The sequence below is a fragment of the Ornithorhynchus anatinus genome, chromosome 1, assembly GCF_004115215.2.
Source record: "Ornithorhynchus anatinus isolate Pmale09 chromosome 1, mOrnAna1.pri.v4, whole genome shotgun sequence".
In the NCBI taxonomy this organism is placed as follows: Eukaryota; Metazoa; Chordata; class Mammalia; order Monotremata; family Ornithorhynchidae; genus Ornithorhynchus; species Ornithorhynchus anatinus.
Window position 1 is genome coordinate 97758388 of NC_041728.1, and position 18829 is coordinate 97777216.

At 49.5% G+C, this 18829-nt stretch overlaps 1 protein-coding gene across 4 annotated transcripts in view; it reads right to left on the minus strand.

Annotated features, from left to right (window-relative positions):
• Positions 1-945: 945 nt before the first annotated feature.
• The window catches only part of KIZ (kizuna centrosomal protein), a 144377-nt gene continuing 126493 nt past the window's right edge, over positions 946-18829 (minus strand). For 3 of the 4 annotated variants that reach the window (XM_029067322.1, XM_029067328.2, XM_029067309.2), the window contains 4 exons: positions 18674-18770; positions 17352-17529; positions 4088-4131; positions 949-1111 (listed from right to left, as the gene is read on the minus strand). In XM_029067322.1, coding sequence (XP_028923155.1) covers positions 17379-17529; positions 18674-18770 — 248 coding nt within the window. In that variant the 3' untranslated portion in view covers positions 949-1111; positions 4088-4131; positions 17352-17378. Of the gene's footprint in view, positions 1112-4087; positions 4132-17351; positions 17530-18673; positions 18771-18829 lie in introns of all 4 variants that reach the window. The other variant, XM_029067316.2, reaches the window with a different exon arrangement.

Genomic DNA, 18829 nt, shown 5'->3' on the forward strand with positions numbered 1-18829 from the left:
TGCAGTGCCTGGCACATAGTAAGTGCTTAACAAATACCATAATTATTATTATTAAAACAGAAGTGGTCTCCCCCTCTAGACTGTAAGCTTGTTATAGGCAGGGAATGTGTCTAATTCTGTTGTTTTGTTCTCTCCCAAGCACTTAGTACAGTGCTCTGCACATAGTGAGTGCTCAATCGGTATAATTAATTGGCAGACACATTCCCACCTTTTTTAATGGTATTTGTTAAGCGCTTACTATGTGCCAGGCTTTCCCCGAAGCCCGCCTCAGAGTCATGGACACCCCCATCTTCCATACTTAATCATGAATGGTGCCTGTGTTCACGAGTCTGACCTGTCTCCCCCAAAGATGGTTGGTCTTCTTTTCTTCTTCCAGCCAACCGCAAAATGCTTTGCTCGGTGGATCGTCAGTCAATTCTGTTTACTGAGACAAAGAAGCTTGGGGGATCAAACAGATGGTGAGTTCTGAGTGGGGCAAGGACTGTACTTTGATCTCACAACCTCATATCTACCCCGGTGCTCAATAAATGATGTAACACCTTAACTACCAACAGCCGGGGCTGGGAAACCACAGATATAGTCTTCACTGAGGTCGAAATTGGGATTCACAGACATAATTTATCTAAAATGTATGCGAATACTCTCCAAGGGTTGAAGAGATAGGTGTTCCCTCTGATCACGGTAAAGTGAAAGAGAAGGGTGAAACAATCATGATTGGGGCTATATCAGTTGGGAACTACTTAATAGAGAATGCCTTATTTTCAGGTGAAAATGTTCCTTTTCCAGGCCGGATTAGCTTAATTTTAGGTAATATCATAGCCCTGAATCTTTGTGGGAGCAGAAAATGCTGCCTGTGGCCCCAGAATGCTGAATTATGAGGAAACTTAATACAATCACTTGATTCAAAACTCAGATCAAATAAGTGGACACACGCAAAGCCCCGGCCACTTCAGAATAAGCAAATGGTTTATTTAAAATCTTTTCATTTCCAAAAGGTGATCGTAGTTTTAGTCATAGAAGTCTCCAAAATCGTCAGTAGGTGTATTGTGAGTTTGAGGACGCAGAGCGGCTTCGATGTCTGAGTTGCTGTCATCTGATTCACCCCAGAAAGCTACAAGGAAAAGAAAAACCAACTTCTTGAAGTGACAAGTGACTGAAGTGTGTACCTCCATCAGCAACTGATTATAATATTGGTCTCCCCCGCTAGTCTGTAAGCTCCTTGAGGGCAGGGATCACCGAGAAGCAGCGTGGCTCAGTGGAAAGAGCACGGTCTTTGGAGTCAGGGCTCATGAGTTCGAATCCCAGCTCTGCCACTTGCCGGCTGTGTGACTGTGGGCAAGTCACAACTTCTCTGTGCGCCTCAGTTCCCTCATCTGTAAAATGGGGATTAAGACTGTGAGCCCCACGTGGGACAACCTGATTCCCCTATGTCTACCCCAGCGCTTAGAACAGTGCTCGGCACATAGTAAGCGCTTAACAAATACCAACATTATTATTATTATTACTGTACCTTCTGTGCTCTCCCGAGCGCTTGACCCAGTGCTCTGCACACAATAAGTGCTCAGTAAATATCTTCGATTGAAAGACTAAATCCAGCACTATGTTCTTGAGGGTTTTGGTGCAATGTGGTGCAGTAAACCTGTTGTAAACTACCAACTCTGTTACATTCTATTCTCCTTAGACACCAGTAAGTGCTTAATAAATACGAATAACTAAACAGGAATTACGAGCAACGCCGACCTGGGTCAAAGGCATAGTCCATCCGTCCCTGGACTGTCTCCGACCGGGCCACTTGGAATGCTTGGAGGAGCCAAGTGCCCTCACGGACATCGTCCTCATGGATTGGGATAAACCCTCAACTATCCCTAACTGGCCTGTGGCGTGCACGTAACAGGACTCTTGATGGGGGGGTGTGTGAGGCAACCGATGGGACTACACGGGAAGCAGCGTGGCGTAGTGGATAGAGCATGGGCCAGGGAGTCACCATATGTCTGCTGCATGACCCTGGCCAAGTCACTTCACTTCTCAGTGACCTCATCTGTGAAATGGGGATCGAGACTGTGAGCCCCACGTGGGACGGGGACTGTTTCCGACCTAATAAACTTGAATCTACCCTTATGTTTAGTACAGTGCCTGGCACGAGGTAAATGTTTAACAGAGACCACAGTTATCATTATTACTATTATCTGAAGTTCCTAGAGGCGCCGGGTGTGAGCTCATTGTATCCCAGGGTTGGGGCTGGAGCTGGAGCAACAGCATGGTGAAAAGAGCAGCTGGCGATGGCAAGCTGATGGAGGTCTTGGGGGGGCTTCACTCCTCTCTCAGAGTTCACCACCCCCAGGGAAGACCACACGCCGCTTTCTGGATACTGCCGGCCGAACTGAAACTTAACACACCGGCCGGTTTATGTCTAACAGACCGTTTGGAAGTGCAGGTGTGCGCACACGAGCGTATACACACACCACACACACACACCACACACACACACACACACACGCATCCTCCCTCTCCCGCCTTATCTCCGGAGGGCTTTTATGAGCCTGGCTTTGTGGACTGGTGAGATTCACTTTTCAATAAAGAAAAGGCAGGCTGACTCTTTCACTGATGGAGATAAAGTGACGTGTCCTGACTCTGAAAATGGAAAACAGGAAGAAAAATAAGGGGAGCCGAGGACGGGTTATTTCTCTTGAGTGTTTGTTCCTGCAGAAGAGTTTTTCATAACTAAATTAGCTCCTAACTAGAGATCTGATTTTAGTGGCAGATTTCTTTACCTCTAAAATATATGGGCTGAACAGCAGCACGGCTTAGTGGAAAGAGCCCGGGCTTGGGAGTCAGAGGTCGTGGGTTCTAATCCCGGCTCTGTCACTCATCAGCTGTGTGACTTTGGGCAAGTCACTTAACTTCTCTGTGCCTCAGTTACCTAACCTGTACAACGGGGATTAAGACTGTGAGCCTTAATTACCTTGATTACCTTGTATCTACACCAGTGCTTAGAACAGAGCTTGGCACATAGTAAGCGCTTAACAAATACTATCATTATTATTATTGGCTCCCTGGGTCGAAAATGACCCGGGGAAATGTGGTGTGGGAATTTTTGATCAAGTGATGCTTTTTATTGAGCGTCCCTGTGGCAGGGCACTGTATTAAGCACTTGGAAGTGTACAATACAACAGAGTTGGTAGACCCGTTCCTTGCCCAAAACGAACTTACAGTCCAGAAGGGGAGGCAGATGTTAATGGAAATAAACTCCAGATATGTACTAAGTGCTGTGGGGCTGACGGTGGGATAAACACCAAATGCCCAAAGGGTACAGATCCAAATTTGGAGAAAAGCTCCCAGATAGAGATGACCGAACCTCCCTTCTTGGTCTGTGATATCCAGGTTGGCAGCTGTGTGCTTGGAGCTAAAAGTCAGATGAGCTCTGCGGGACCGATGGTGCCTCCTGGCCCAGCTTTTAGAGCAATGTGCTGGCTCTTCTAGTGCCAACCACAACTGGTCTCTGGGGCCGGCTGGCCTGCCAGGGTTCGGCCAGGGGGCGGAACTGCAAAGCCCACCAGTAGCCCACTTACGAGGGGCTCGGGGGAAAGAGAAGACAGTAAAACTGCCAGGGTTGCTAATCGATCGTATTTACTGAGCGCTTACTGTGTGCACAGCATTCATTCATTCAATAGTATTTATTGACGCAGAGCACTGTACTACGTGCTTGAGAGAGTATGATACAAAAGAGTTGGTAGACCTGTTCCCTGTCCACAGTGAGCTTACAATTTAGAGGGGAAGCTAGGCAAACAGCCACCCTGGGAATATACACAGTAGAATTTATATGCCCTCTAGACTATATGTTCATTGTGGGCAGGGAATGTGTATATTTATTGTTCTACTGTACTCTCCCAAGTGCTTACAACAGTGCTCCTGCATACAGTAAGGGTTCAATAAATAGATTGAATGAATAGAATTTGGGGATGCTCGGTGCCCACTGCTCTAACAGCGGGGTTTTTACTACTTTGGAACATGGCTCAGCTCCCGCAACGAGAAGCAAAGCAGACAGGATCAAGGGAAGACTTAAAATGGCGACAGGGATTTTACTCACCTTTGGATTTTACATTGGTGACTCTTCCCCTTCGGCTTTCAGGCCTGAAAAACAAAACGATATTTATGAAAGTCCCAGAGAGATACAGTCACCGCCTTCTACTGTAACTTTGTCCTTCGATTATCAGTCGATTATCGGTCGTATTTAATGAGTGCTCACTGTGTGCAGAGCACTGTACGATGCGCATGTGAGATTACAACAGAGTTGGTGGACATGTTCCCTGCCCACAACCAGCTTACGGTCTAGAAGAGGAGACAGACGTTAATATAAATAAATTACAGATACGTACGTAAGTGCCGTGTCGCTGAGGGGTGAATAAGGGGTGCAAATCCAAGTATAAGGGCGACGCAGAGAGGAGTGAGAGAAGAGGACATGAGGGCCTAGTCAGGGAAGGCCTCTTGGAAGAGATGTGCCTTCAATATGGCTTTGAAGGCAGCAAGAGTGATCACCTGTTGGATGTGAAGGGGAAAGGCATCCTGGGCCAGAGGCAGGACTTGGGCGGGAAGTTGGCAGTGAGATAGTTGAGATCAAGGAACAGTGAGGGGGTCGGCATTAGAGGAACAAAGTGTGGGGGCTGGGTTGTGGTAAGAAAGCAGCAAGGTGGGAGGTAGGAAGGGGCAAGGTGGTTGACCCATGCCATGAGAAGTCTTCCTTCTACCCTTCTCTTACAGTCACAATTAGTCTCACTAATGAGAGTTGGTTCTGTAGCGCTGGCCACGTCAATCATCGATCGATGGTATTTGAGTGCTGTGCGCAGACGACTGTACTAAGTAATAATAATGATAATTAATACATTTTTAAGCCCTTACTATGTGTCAGGCCCTTCTCAGGGTCGCACCTGGAGAGTTTCCAGTCCTCTACCGGTCTTGATTACGGGAGGAAGAGTCAAGCAGAGGCCCGTCCATTTCATTCCTAGTTTGGCCAGTGGCTAGCGAGGGGAAGGCCATCTGCTACCAGTCAAAACTCATCCGGGCTGGGCAGCAGCGGGACGGGAGAGAGGCGAGGGTGGAGACTCAAGTTTACTGCACGGAAGGAGGCAACGGGTAAACGGCTTCCATATTTTTACCAAGGAAACTCTATGGATACACTACAAGAAAGACCGCAGATGGAGAGCGGGGCGTTCTGGGAGAGATGTGTCTATGGAGTCGCTATGGGTCGGAGGCGACTCGACAGCATAAGACAAGACATGTGCCAGATGCTGAACTGTACATTTCAAGTGCTTAGTACAGTGCTCTGCACATAGTAAATGCTCAATAAATACGATTGGACGAATGAATGAATGAATGAAAGCACAATATACCAGAATTAGCGGACACGTTCACTGCCCGTAACGTGCTTACATTCCCAGCGCTGCCACAGAGCTCCAGAATCCACCGGGCTGTGTTTCCACGGCCACAGTCCGGTTCTCTGTTAAACGCCTGCTCTTATGCTAAGAGCATCACAGACCCTTTTGAATCTATCAGACGAGCTGCAATCATTCAGATCTTTGTATGCTGCCTGGGTATTGTGTTGGTGCTACGAAATAATCACGCAAAGGGGCAGGGATGTAGGAGAATTAATTGCTATTTTAACAATCCTCTGATAAGTACTAAAATATAAAGCTTCGGCTCATTCAGCAGTGAAGATGGAATACAGACTATCTGATACCGCCATTCGAGATGTTAGAATACAAAGCGACATCAGCTTACAAGTTGAAATCCTCATTGCAGTCAAAATAGGACTCATAGTTCAACAAATGATTTCAAGATAAACACATTTTGGTTTAATTAAAAATAAGGCTTACGGGAGAGAAAAACGGACTAACTTAGAAACCCCTGGAGGATTTTCTGAACATCAAAATACCACATATTACCCCAGAGTTTTCTTTCTAACTGAAGTGCATCTTACGGTTACTTTTGCAGTCACATTTTCTAGGCTCCTTGGGAGAAGGGGATTGGTCTGATCGAAATACGATGTATCAACCTCGGGACTTAGCACAGTTCCGGCACATGGTAAGCGCGTGGCCAACGTCCTAATTAACAAATCAAGCCAGATCCCTAAAGAACGGAAAATGGACGACGGCCACGGAAACAGATTCCTTAAATGACCTCCTTTAGGCTTTGCTCTTCGAAAGTCTACCCCTCCTTTCCTTTTTTAATGCTTTCGGTTGCACTTAAGGCAAGCGCTCACCACGGCCCTCAGCTGTGCAAAGCCGGTATAGTTTCCCATCGGGTCGTCCCCCGCCCGATCACGTCTTCGTCTTCAGACGTCCATACTGAACCACTATACGGACTGCAACGCACTACTGTACTGCACGCTACTCAGACTACACTGCATCACTATGTTGGGCTGCCCGGCGCCACCCAACAGGCTGCCCTGCCCCACCCACCTTACAGATTGCCCCGTGCCACTCCACAGGCTTCTCTGTGCTACCTAATAACTCTCCCGAGTGCCCGCGCCACTCTCCAGACTGCCCTGTATCACTCTCCGGGCTGCCTTGCTCCACTCAATGGGCTGCCCTGTGCCACTCTCCAGGGTGCCCTGTGCCACCTTCCAGACTGTCCTGTGCCACTCTCCAGAGTGCCCTGTGCCACCCTCCAGACTGCCCTGTGCTACCCCAAGGCTGCCTTGTGCTACTGTCCAGACTGCCCTGCACCACTGTCAGGAATGAAATCAGGTGCCCACCGAGATGAGTTCCATGACCCAGTCAACCCCCAAACGGGTCTCATACGATGCCCCTTTATGGTCTGCCTTCATTTCCTTGACCTGGACCTGGGAGCCACTTGCCGCCAAACTGAGAACTGGGCACCCAGCTTTCCCCACGGTCTGCAGAAACTCCATTTTAGATTCGGCAAAAAGGATCGTGGCACATCCCTGGTAGAGCCCCACTTATCGCCTTCACGTTCGCTGTCTCTCCGGCTTCCCTTTCAGCTCATTTTCTGCTCCTTCGCTGCCCACGAGCGAGTAGAGGATTTCTGAATTCAGCCATAATGGAGAGTCACTTGAAGACATCTGACCTCTGGCTGGCATTCTGAGTGGTTCTCAGACCTGGAGAAATAGAAGCTGCAGCTGAACGCTCGGTGTGGCCCAGCGGCCAACAGCCAGTACGTGGGGCCCGCCAGACCCACCCCACCGGTGGCGTCCTAGAAACCGACGCAAGCTTAAAACGACGTCCACGGGGCAAAGCGGTGCTTGATCAAGATGAGTCTGGAAAGCCAGTAAGGACTTTCCGACTCCTTGAAACACTTTACGGCTGGAAAACAGTGCAGTGTGAGAGCCGGTTCTGGGAAAGTTGGCATTATACTTGATTACGACTCCAGTTTAAGGGTGATCAACGCAGTTCCGATCCAGAAGTACATTGGTTCAGTTACACCATCCCAGAGAGGGTGTCCGAACCACACACATCAGAGCCCGGAAACTTCCCGATAGCCTCTGAAAGAGCCTCATCTTTCAGAGATTATCTAGAAGCAGCGTGACCTAGCGGATAGAGCCCGGGCCTGGATTCTAATCCCGGCTCTGCCACTCGTCTGCAGGGTGACCTTGGGCATGTCACTTCTCTTCTCTGTGCCTCAATTACAGCGTGGCTTAGTGGCAAGAGCACGGGCTTGGGAGTCAGAGGACGTGGGTTCTAATCCCGGTTCCGCCACTTGTCCGCTATGTGACCTTGGCAAGTCACTCAACTTCTCTGTGCCTCTGTTTCCTCATCTGTAAAATGGGGATGAAGACTGTGAGCCCCACGTGGGACAACCTGATTACCCTGTATCTACCCCAGGGCTTAGAACAGTGCTCGGCACATAGTAAGTGCTTAACAATGCCATTATTCTTATTATTATTATTATTACCTCATCTGTAAAACAGGGATTATGACTGAGAATCCCTTATGGGACAGGGACTGTGTCCAATCTGATTTGCTTGTATCTACCCCAGAGGTTAGTACAGGGTCTGGCACATAATAACTGTCATTTTATCATTATCATTATTATTTTATTTCAAAGGCTAGAGAAGTTGTGTCTTCATAGGCCATCTCCCAGGCCTCCTTGCTTTGGAGACAGGACGACTGCATCCAGAATGAATTTTGCCTACAACAGTCACGTGTGGCAAATAGGGATTACGATTACCTAAATGACCATGAAACCGGGAACTATGGATGGATTAGTTGGGTCCCAGAGCATTGACGGAAACTGGAAAGGATGACTGCCTCATAAGGAATATTCTATGAATCACTTAGAGGGCAGAAATTCCACTCAGTGAAAAATCCGGAAACTTTCCTTTGACCGATGGAAATAGCAAACTTATTCCACCTGCAAATGTCAAGTGAAAAAAACAAATCCTGAAAGAACAAGCAGTGAAAGAGAATAGGTTATTAAGTCAAGGAATACAATTCCTCTAGAAACTATGGCTAGAATCATTAGATTGGCAAATAATAATAATGTTGGCATTTGTTAAATGTTTACTGTGCGCAGAGCACTGTTCTAAGCGCTGGGGGAGATACAAGGTAATCAGGTTGTCCCACATGGGGCTCACAGTCTTCATCCCCATTTTACAGATGAGGGAACTGAAGCACAGAGAAGTGAAGTGACCTGCCCATAGACACCCAGCTGACAAGTGGCAGAGCTGGGATTTGAACCCATGACCTCTGACTCCCAAGCCCGGGCTCTTTCCACTGAGCCACGCTGCTCCTCTGCAAAACTTTAAAGAGAGTTTGAAGGTCGTGCAGCTAGCTTGAGATACTGAGACACTGCTGAGATGCAATATTAAATGTAGCCATAAAACAGAAATGCCTGTTTCTTTACAAAGTCTTAATACTCAACACTTGGAGACTCCGAACAGGTATAGGATTTCATTCCAATAATGAATTTGGAATAAGAAGAGAAGGGAAAGCTGGGGCACAAATGAACCATTTTCCAGTTTAAGAAGGTTTAGAAATGGTTGATTCAATATAATCTTTGCACACCACGGTCCCTATCACAGTATTTACCACTCTTTGGTAATCGCCTTTTCTACTGAACAGAGCAGAAAACGATTTTCCCCTGCTGATAAAAGCCTGGATCAAGGCAAGTCTAGAAAACAAATCTATTTTGCTCAACCCCCAAAAAGGTGAAGCTGACCAAATTCCTTGGCTCCCTGGGAGCAAGGGCCCTGCCTATTTGCTAGTTATTCTGGGATTAGGAGTGGTTAATCAAACACTTTCACTGACAGAAAAAGCTCAGAAAATTTTGAAGAAATCAGAACGAATGTGCTCAAGGCAAATTTCCACTTCAACCTGAGCAGACTGTGAGTCTTACTTTTCGGATTTAGGAAGGCCTTCCAGTTGGGGAAACTGCTGATGATCGCTTAACTCCAGTAATGCTGAAAAGACGAAATTGGGTGTACATTGAATAAAAATACTGTGCTTAAGCGCTTAGTACAGTGCTTTGCACACGGTAAGCGCTCAATAAATACGACTGAATGAACGAATGAGCAACCAAACTCCAGGTTCTCTCTTTTAACAGAGAGGATTCACCAACAGAGAAGCAGCATGGCTTAGTGGAAAAAGCTCGGGTTTGGGAGTCAGAGGTCGCGGGTTCTAATCCCGGCTCCGCCACTTGACAGCTGTGTGACTTTGGGCAAGTCACTTGACTTCTCTGTGCCTCAGTTACCTCATCTGTAAAATGGGGATTAAGACTGTGAGCCCCACGTGGGACAACCTGATGACCTCGTATCTCCCCCAGAGCTTAGAACAGTGCTTGGCACATAGTAAGCGGTTAACAAATACCAGCATCATCATCAATAAGAACCGATTATTTGTTAGCTTGGGTTTCCACTAGCTGCCTACTCAGAAGACTCTCCTTTAGCTAAAGGCATCCAAACTCGCACAACACCAAGGACACAAAGATTCGATGAAATCCTGAACCCTTCAAGGGAGACCATCGGCCTGATTCCAGCACCTTGGAAGGGGAGGCCTCAGTGCTGAAAAGTAGCGTGGCCTAGTGGAAAGAGCACGGGCCAGGGAGTCAGAAGACCTAGGTCCTAATCCTACGTCTGCCACAAGTCTGCTGTGTGACCTCGGGAAAGTCGCTTCACTTCGCTGTGCCTCAGTTACTTCATCTGTGTAACAGGGATTAAGACTGCATGTGGGACAAGTGCTGTGCCCAACCAGATTCTCTTGTATCTACTCCAGGGCTTAGTAATAATAATAATGATAATGTTGGTATTTGTTAAGCGCTTACTAGGTGCCGAGCACCGTTCTAAGCGCTGGGGGAGATACAGGGTAATCAGATTGTCCCACGTGGGGCTCTTACACTTTTAATCCCCATTTTACGGATGAGGGAACCGAGGCACAGAGAAGTTAAGTGACTTCCCCACAGTCACACAGTACAGTACCTGGCACACGGTAAGTGCTTAAATACCATTGAAAAAACAAAACAAAAAACCAGAACCCTATACAGGGAACACTTCCACCTGGCCTCATCCCCTCGGGTCTCCATTACTGTCTCCTTTGGTGGTCTCCTTGGCATCTGACCTGATTTCACCAATCCCTCTTCACACATCCTGCCTTCCCACAACAGCGTTGGGAGGCAGGGTAAAGGGTTTAGCTCAGTGGATGAAAGACAGACCTTGGTGACCGAGGAGTAGAAGGTCCGGCCTCCCTCTCCATTCCTTGCTCCCTTCTACCCGGCCAGGGGTTTATGACCCCATTACTGAAGATGTGGCAGAAGGGCACTTCTGGGAAAAATCTGGGTCCATCCCTAGGAACAGCGCCTATCCTGGGAAAAATGTCTAGGGTCTCAAAGTCCCGCCCACGGCCTGGGGCTACCCTGGAGAAGGAGGGGGAATGAGAAGTTTCTGGCTTCCACTGACGCACTGAACGAGCCCAAGTACCCAAGGATTTCTGTGGCAATTGGGAATAAAGAGGTGGGGCCCAACCGGGTCAGGTTTCAGGACTGACAGAAGAGGCGTTTGGCCGCATTTTGGGACGCCCCTTGCGAGAAATGAAATAAGGAAAAGAGGTCGCGGGTCTGGGTTCTAATCCTGGCTCCGCTACTTGTTTTCTACGCGATCTTGGGCAATTCACTTTTCTGTGCCTCAGTTCCCTCATCTGTACAGTGCCTGGCACGTGGTAAGTGCTTAACAAATGCCATTATTATTGAAACGGAGATTAAATCCTACTCCCTCCTACTTAGACTGTGAGCCCCACGAAGGGCAGGGACTGTGTCCAACCTGATTAGCTTGTATCAACCCCAGAGTTTAGTACAGCGCCCGGCACAAAATAAGCCCTTAACAAATACCACTGAAAAAAAGCCAGCGAACGACTCAGTACGAGAGTAGTGGGCATAGAGTCATCTGGTGCTACAGCCAAACCAGACTGTCTGGTACAAGACAAATCGAGAAGCATGGCTGGCTGAGCTTAGCCAGGAGATGATGATTTCACAGCAGGAGGGAAAGTCAGTGGGGAGAAACTTCATTAGCTTATCCTCGTTCTTACACGGCTGACCTGTCTAGGCCCCGGCCACTATGCAAGGCCAGAACTAGAACTCTTGGATTCTGCCACTTTAAATGAGTTTCGAACTCCCTCCCCCTTCATGCCGGACAGACTCGCCCCACTTCTTCAAGAGGCCTTCCCTGACTAAGCCCTCATTTCCTCTTCTCCCACTCACTTCTGTGTCTCCCTTGCACTTAGAGCTGCGTCATTTATTCATCCCTCTCAGCCCCATAACACTTACGTACTTATCCGTTACTTATTTATCTTAGATGTCTGTCTTCCCCTCTAGAGTAGGAGAATAAGAAACAGGGTGGCTTGGTGGAAAGATCACGCCTTGGGAGTCGGAGGACATAGGTTCTAAACCCGGCTCCGCCACTTTGCTGTGCCTGTGCCTCAGTCACCTCATCTGTAAAATGGGAACTGAGACTGCGAGGCCCACGTGGGACAATCTGGTTACCCGGTATCTGTCCCAGAGGTTCGAACAGTGCTTGACACATAGTAAGTGCCTCACAAATAATCTTAGACTACATGATCACTGTGGCCCGGGAACGGGTCTACCGACTCTGTTATACTGTACTTTTCCCACCCTTAAGCAGGATGTTCCGCACGGAGTGAGCGCTCAATAACCACGCAAGGTAAGGAATTTTATACCGACAACTTGATCGGTTAGGGTCGGAGTAGGGGATCGCCCCCCAGATATAGTGACGCTAGATGAGAAGCAGCGTGGCTCCGTGGAAAGAGCCCGGGCTTGGGAGTCGGCCGTCACGGGTTCGAATCCCCGCTCCGCCACCTGTCAGCCGTGTGACTGCGGGCGAGTCGCTTCACTTCTCTGTGCCTTCGTTCCCTCATCTGTAAAATGGGGACGAAGACCGTGAGCCTCACGTGGGACACGGCCCGATGACTCTGCGTCTCCCCCGGCGCGTAGAACCTAACGCAGCGTGGCTCAGTGGAAAGAGCCCGGGCTTTGGAGTCGGAGGTCACGGGCTCGAATCCCGGCTCGGCCACCTGTCGGCTGCGTGACTTCGGGCGAGTCACTTCACTTCTCGGCGCCTCGGTGACCCCATCTGTAAAATGGGGATGAAGTCCGTGAGCCCCACGTGGGACGACCTGATTCCCCTGTGCCTACGCCAGCGCTCGGCACAGCGCTCGGCACAGAGTAAGCGCTTAACAGATACCAACGTCATTATTATTGATAAATACCAACGTTATTATTATTATTAAATATCCAGCTCGGTGCCCCCGGGCTAGAGCCGAACCCGAGCATCCCCGGATGGCTTAAGAGGCCGAGGTGAAAAGAGGAATCGGATGAGAAGGGGCTGCGAGGTTAATGAGCGAACATCTGCACGGATCTTCGCACTGCACGGCCGCAGCCAGAGAGCAAACGTGCAAGGAGGTGGACTGGTGCAGCCAGAGCACCCCCTGACGGCCGGCCGCCCGCTCGGGACGGACACCAGCCGAGGCTTGGCCAGGTCCACGTCCTCCTTTCTCCCACTGGGTCACTCCCTCCCTGCCCAAGGAACACGAGCAAGGGAGGAAGGGAAGGAGGTGGGAAAAGCTGTGCCGGCTGAAGGGGGAGTTAAGGAGAGAGGAGGGGAAGGGAAGGGGGCAGAGGACAGAGGGCGCTTCACCGTGCTCACCGAGAACGTTTCTTTCCCCCATAACAATGATGAGGTTGGTATTTGTTAAGCGCTTACTATGTGCAGAGCACCGTTCTAAGCGCTGGGGTAGACGCAAGGGAGTCAGGTTGTCCCACGTGGGGCTCACGGTCTTAATCCCCATTTTCCAGATGAGGGAACCGAGGCACCGAGACGTGAAGTGACTTGCCCACAGTCGCACAGCTGACAAGTGGCAGAGCCGGGATTCAAGCGCTTCCTATGTGCAGAGCGCTGTTCTAAGCGCTGGGGGAGATACAGGGTCATCGGGTTGTCCCACGTGAGGCTCACAGCTGATTCCCATTTTACAGACGAGGTAACTGAGGCACAGAGAAGTGAAGTGACTTGCCCACAGTCACACAGCTGACAAGTAATAATGTTGGCCTTTGTTAAGCGCTTACTATGTGCAGAGCACTGTTCTAAGCGCTGGGGTAGATACGGGGTCATCAGGTTGTCCCACGTGGGGCTCACGGTCTTAATCCCCATTTTACAGATGAGGGACCTGAGGCCCAGAGAAGTGAAGCGACCTGCCCACAGTCACACAGCTGACAAGTGGCGGAGCCGGCATTCGAACCCATGACCTCTCACTCCCAAGCCCGGGCTCTTTCCACTGAGCCACGCTGCTCCCCATCAGCCCTGCTTAGCAGTAGCCCGGGCAGGAGGAGATGGATGGGTGGACTGCCTGGGCCGGAGGAAAATCCCTCACCTCCCAGCACGGTGCGGGGTCCTCGGGGAGCTCGATCCCCTGGAGAGCCCGGGCCTGGGGAATGGCCGGCCCGGGGCCTCCCCGGGAGCCCAACGCGGCAACTCGGGCCTGCCACCCTGCACCGAGTGGGAGGTCTCCATTGACAGCGGGGCCCCTCTGGGACCGTCCCCCGCCGGCTCCCCGGGGCCTCACGGGCCTCGCGGGGCCACCGCTTCGGGCCCCGGCAGCTGGCTCGTGGAGGCCGCTTCTGGAAAAGACGCTCTCCCCGCTAGTCAACAAGCCCACGGGGCTGGGCTCGGTGCGAGGGGACAGTGAGGCCGTGGCAGGGAGAGAGGGGGTGTTCTTTCGTTCGTTCAATCTGGGGAGAGAAGCACGGCCTAGTAGAAAGAGCACGGGCTCGGCAGTCAGAGGACTTGAGTTCTAATCCCGGCTCCGCCACAGGTCTGCTGTGGGCGAGTCACTTCACTTCTCTATGCCTCAGTTACCTCATCTGGAAAACGGGGATTCAGACTGTGAACCCCATGGGCAACAGGGACTGTGTCCAATCCGATCTGCTTGTACCCACCCCGGTGCTTAGTACGGTGCCCGGCACATAGTAAGCACTCAACAGATACCATTGTTATTATTATTGAGCTCTTACTGTGTGCAGAGCACTGTACTAAATGCTTGGGAAAATACTATATAGCAATACAGACAATCCCTGCCCACAACGAGCTCATAATTTAGAGGGATCCTCCTCAATCAATCATTCATTGAGTGCTTACTGTGTGCAGAGCACTGTAACAGTAATGATAATAATAATAATAATAATGGTATTCGTTAAGCGCTGACTACGTGCCAAGCACAGTTCTAAGCACTGGGGTAATACAAGGTAGTCAGGTTATCCCCTGTGGGGCTCACAGTCGTAATTCCCATTTTACAGATGAGGTAACCGAGAAAGAGAGCCCAAGGTCCCACAGCAGACAAGTGGCGGAGCCAGAATAAGAACCCAGGACCTTCTGACTCCCAGGCTGTACAGAGCCCTTGGGAAGAGTACAGTATAAAAGAGTCGGTAGACACGTCCCTTGCCGGCTCCACCTCTGTGTCTGCTATGTGACACTGGGCAAGTCGCTTCACCTCTCTGTGCCTCAGTTCCCTCAGCTGTATAACGGGGATAGAGACCGTGTGCCCTGTGTGGTAAATGGACCGCGTCCACCTTGATTAGGTTGTTTCTACCCAAACGCTTGGTACGGTGCCTGGCACATGGACTATAAGCTCTTTGTGGGCAGGGGATGGGTCTTTATTATTATATCATACTCTCCCAAGCGCTTAGTACAGTGCTCTGCCCACAGTAAGCGCTCAATAAATACAACTGAATGAAACGCTTAGCAAATACCATCGTTATTACCTCCTCACTTGGTCAATCGTATTTATTTAGCGCTCACTGTGGGCAGAGCATTGTACTCAGCGCTTGGAAGAGTACGTGAAAACAGACCCATTCCCCGCCCACTCCCCATCACGGCCTCGCCCCCCGCACCCTGGTTAGACGGTACTCTCCAAAGCTCTGAGTATAGCGCTCTGCACAGAGTAAACGTTCAATATAGTCACCGATTAAACCATTGGCTTTAAGGCACTCCATTACCTTGCCCCCTCTTATTTTACCTCAGTACTCTCCGTACTAGAACTCAGCCCACACACTTGGCTCCTCTGGTGTTAACTTTCTCACCGTGCCTCGTTCTCGCCTGTCTCGCAGGGACCCCTGGCCTATGTGCTGCCTCTGGCCTGGAACGCCCTCCCTCCTCAAATCTGACAGACAATCCCTCTTCGCCACTCCAAAGCCTTATCGGAGGCACATCTCCTCCAGGAAGCCTTCCCTGACTAAGCCATCCCTCTCCTCTCCTCCCACTCCCTTCCGCGTCGTCCCGGCTCCCTTCGTTCTTCCCCCCTTCCAGCCCCACAGCACTTGTGCACAGATCTGTGATTTATTTCTATTAATATCTGAACCCCCTCCTCTAGACCGTCAGCTTGCCGTGGGCGGGGAATGTGTCTATTTATTGTTCAGCTGTACTCTCCCGAGCGCTTAGTATAGAGCTCTGCACCAAGTGGGCGCTCAATAAATACGATGGAATGAATGAACGTATTAATCCCGTAGGATGATTATCTGACTGGGAAGGGAGGAATGTGGCACTGCACCGTCCCAAGCGCCTAGTACAGTGCTCTGCAAGCAGTAAGCGCTGAATAAATACGACTGAATGGCTCCCCAAGCCTTTGCCCTCACCGGCCCCCAAGCTGACTTTTTGTCACAGGAGCTTCAGCAGAGAGAGAGCGAGAGAGAGCCTCCAGGCCGGGGGGTCTCGGTAGGGGGGAATAACGTCCCCCCGGGGTGACCCCGCGCACGGGCTTCGGGGCCGGGGAGTCCCCCCGGCCACCCCACCAGAGAGCCTCCGGCTCGGCTCGGCCCAGCTCGGCCCCGGCGGGCCTAATCCGGGCCCGCGGACTGGGAGAAGTCATTGCTATGCAAAGCGTCGCCCAATCCCTTTCTGTGCCTTTCAGCGAGCGCAGCGTTGGGCCAACAGGACTGGCCCGCTGCCCCTCATTCCGCATTCATCACATGCAACATTTGCACAATGTATCTCTCAAAGGCTGCTGAATAGAAAGCCTTAATACTCATGTAAACAACCGCAAACCAATTACTTAATGAATCAGGCCCACACATAATGAGGTGCCAGACAAAGAACTATAAATGCATTTTTGCGCCCAAGCCCCTGCGTGAAAGTGAAATCCCTCAGCTGTAGTTTGGGCTTAACTGGCGCATCATAATGACCGTCTCCGGGACATCAGAGGGAGCCATCTTTATCCGGGGCCAGCGGGGTCCGTGTTGGACGCCCCTCATCAGCTCGGTGACAAAACGGAGCCGAGAAGAATTTTTAAAGTCCTACAACAGGGCTGCACGGTTCTGTTTATTCTCAAGTACTCGATTCGAGACCACTTGTGAGAGCAATAAAGCACAAGGAGTGACTGCAGTAAGTGGCAGCCGCAATCGCCGGCCTCGGAGAAATTTCAGCGCCGCCCCAGCTCCAATAAGCCACCACCTGAGCTCGCTGGATTCCGCTCCTGCGGCTTTCTGCTTCCCTATAAGTTTCCAGATCTCTTCTCCTTCCAATTGGCCTCAAGTGCCCGGAGACGAGTGTCACTAGTGGGCTGCGAGGTCGAATCAAGGAGTCAGGGTGTTTGCACGGTGTTTAGGAAACAAACTTTCCCTCGCAGCAGTCATCCCAAGATAAAGACCACTCGCGTCCACTTCGGGGAAAAGCCCGGGCCCAGGCTCGGGGCGACGTGCAAGCGCAGAAAAAGATTTCCCCAGCCCGGTCGCCCCGCAGAGCCGTTGAAGGGCCGGTGAAATACACGGAGAGGCCACGGCCGCGTGGAGGAAGATCGGATTGTATCGTGTAAATGTGACGAAACCGCAGAACCGATAAACTTAACGTCGGTCTTCTTAAATCAAAAGCATCCTCAGCCCGTAATGGTAAAATTAAACAGATCTGAAGACGTATGTTCAGACTTGGTCACGTCTATTTTCGCCTTCCGGATCTTAATTCTTCGGATCAATATGACGATCCCTAAATGCAGGGTTTGAACAATATTTCCCGTTTCCACAAACTCCCTTTGTAGCATGCAAAAATAAACGACATTAATGTGTGAGGTTTATAGCTTAGAGGGACAATATGCCTTTTACTTAATGAATGGAAATTCAGCAGACTTGAAAAATCTACGATATTTTCAGAACAAATCCTTCCAAACTGCTCGGTGACTTTCTTTCACAGAGAATAGATCTAATTAAAATTGCTTTCCTTCATTCTTATGAAACGGCAGTTCATTTTTCTTAAATACAAATAAAGTCATAAACTATACTTAAGGTAGCATTTCTTAATGCAGGATCAAAGTGCTTTTCCTGCTCTGGAGTGTGACCGTCTCATTGTGGGAAAAAAAAAGCATTAAAATGTAATTAAGGGAAGATAATTTCATTGAAATACTTAAAAAATATTTTGTTTTGGTCATAGAGGAGACTTGTCAAGCAATGAATCACATCTTCTAAATCAGACCCAACTACCCAGTTAGCATTTCCTTAGATCGTTGCTTATATTCGCACCTACGGATTTCTGACCGGTAATTTGATTGCCACCGTTTGATTAGTATTTCATGCCGATGAAAAATTCAAGAGACAGCCACCGTAGCCCGTCGTTCAAAGACCTGAGAAGTGCAGCAGTTTAACAAATCTAAAAAGATAAATTGTTCCCTTTAGAGAGCACAGGCCATTAAATAAATGTATTCAATCTGAAAGTAAAAGGCATACGAAAAGTAACAAATGATCTAGCACCGAATACAAAAATGCGTATTCAGCTTCGGCTAGTTTACATCTCGGCAGCCTCGGCGAGAAGAAATTCACTACTTTATTTTTTCAAGACTTTATGTTTTATGTCTGCCCTTTTCCTGACAACTTCTATTGTCTGGTCTCTAAGTAGCCCTACTGGGAGCAGCTGTCCATGCTAATTTGTGGTTCACTGAGATGTCAATTGAGTCTTAAAATGAGAAAACAACAGCTGCAAAACAATACCTGGCTTTGGTGCAAATATTTTCAAAGGTGTACTAAAGTTTAAGCTGTTATTTTAGATCCACAAAGAGACAAACCTTAACCCTCCATCAAGCCACAAAGCAAAATGAAATAGATTCAGAGTCGTATTCATTTTGTAGTGACGTTTCTCATTCTGTTAAAGCCATTCAGAAGTGTAATGCTTTCGTGACTTTACCTTGACAAAGGACTTCCTTCCCCGGATGAAAAAACAGCTTCTGAACCGATCTGGTTACTTGTCTTTGTCTTGAAAGTTTTGCTGCCGTCATCCAAACCTACGGGAGTCAGCAAGCAACGGAGGGAGGCGGGATGAATGAAAATGATAATTTTGGAA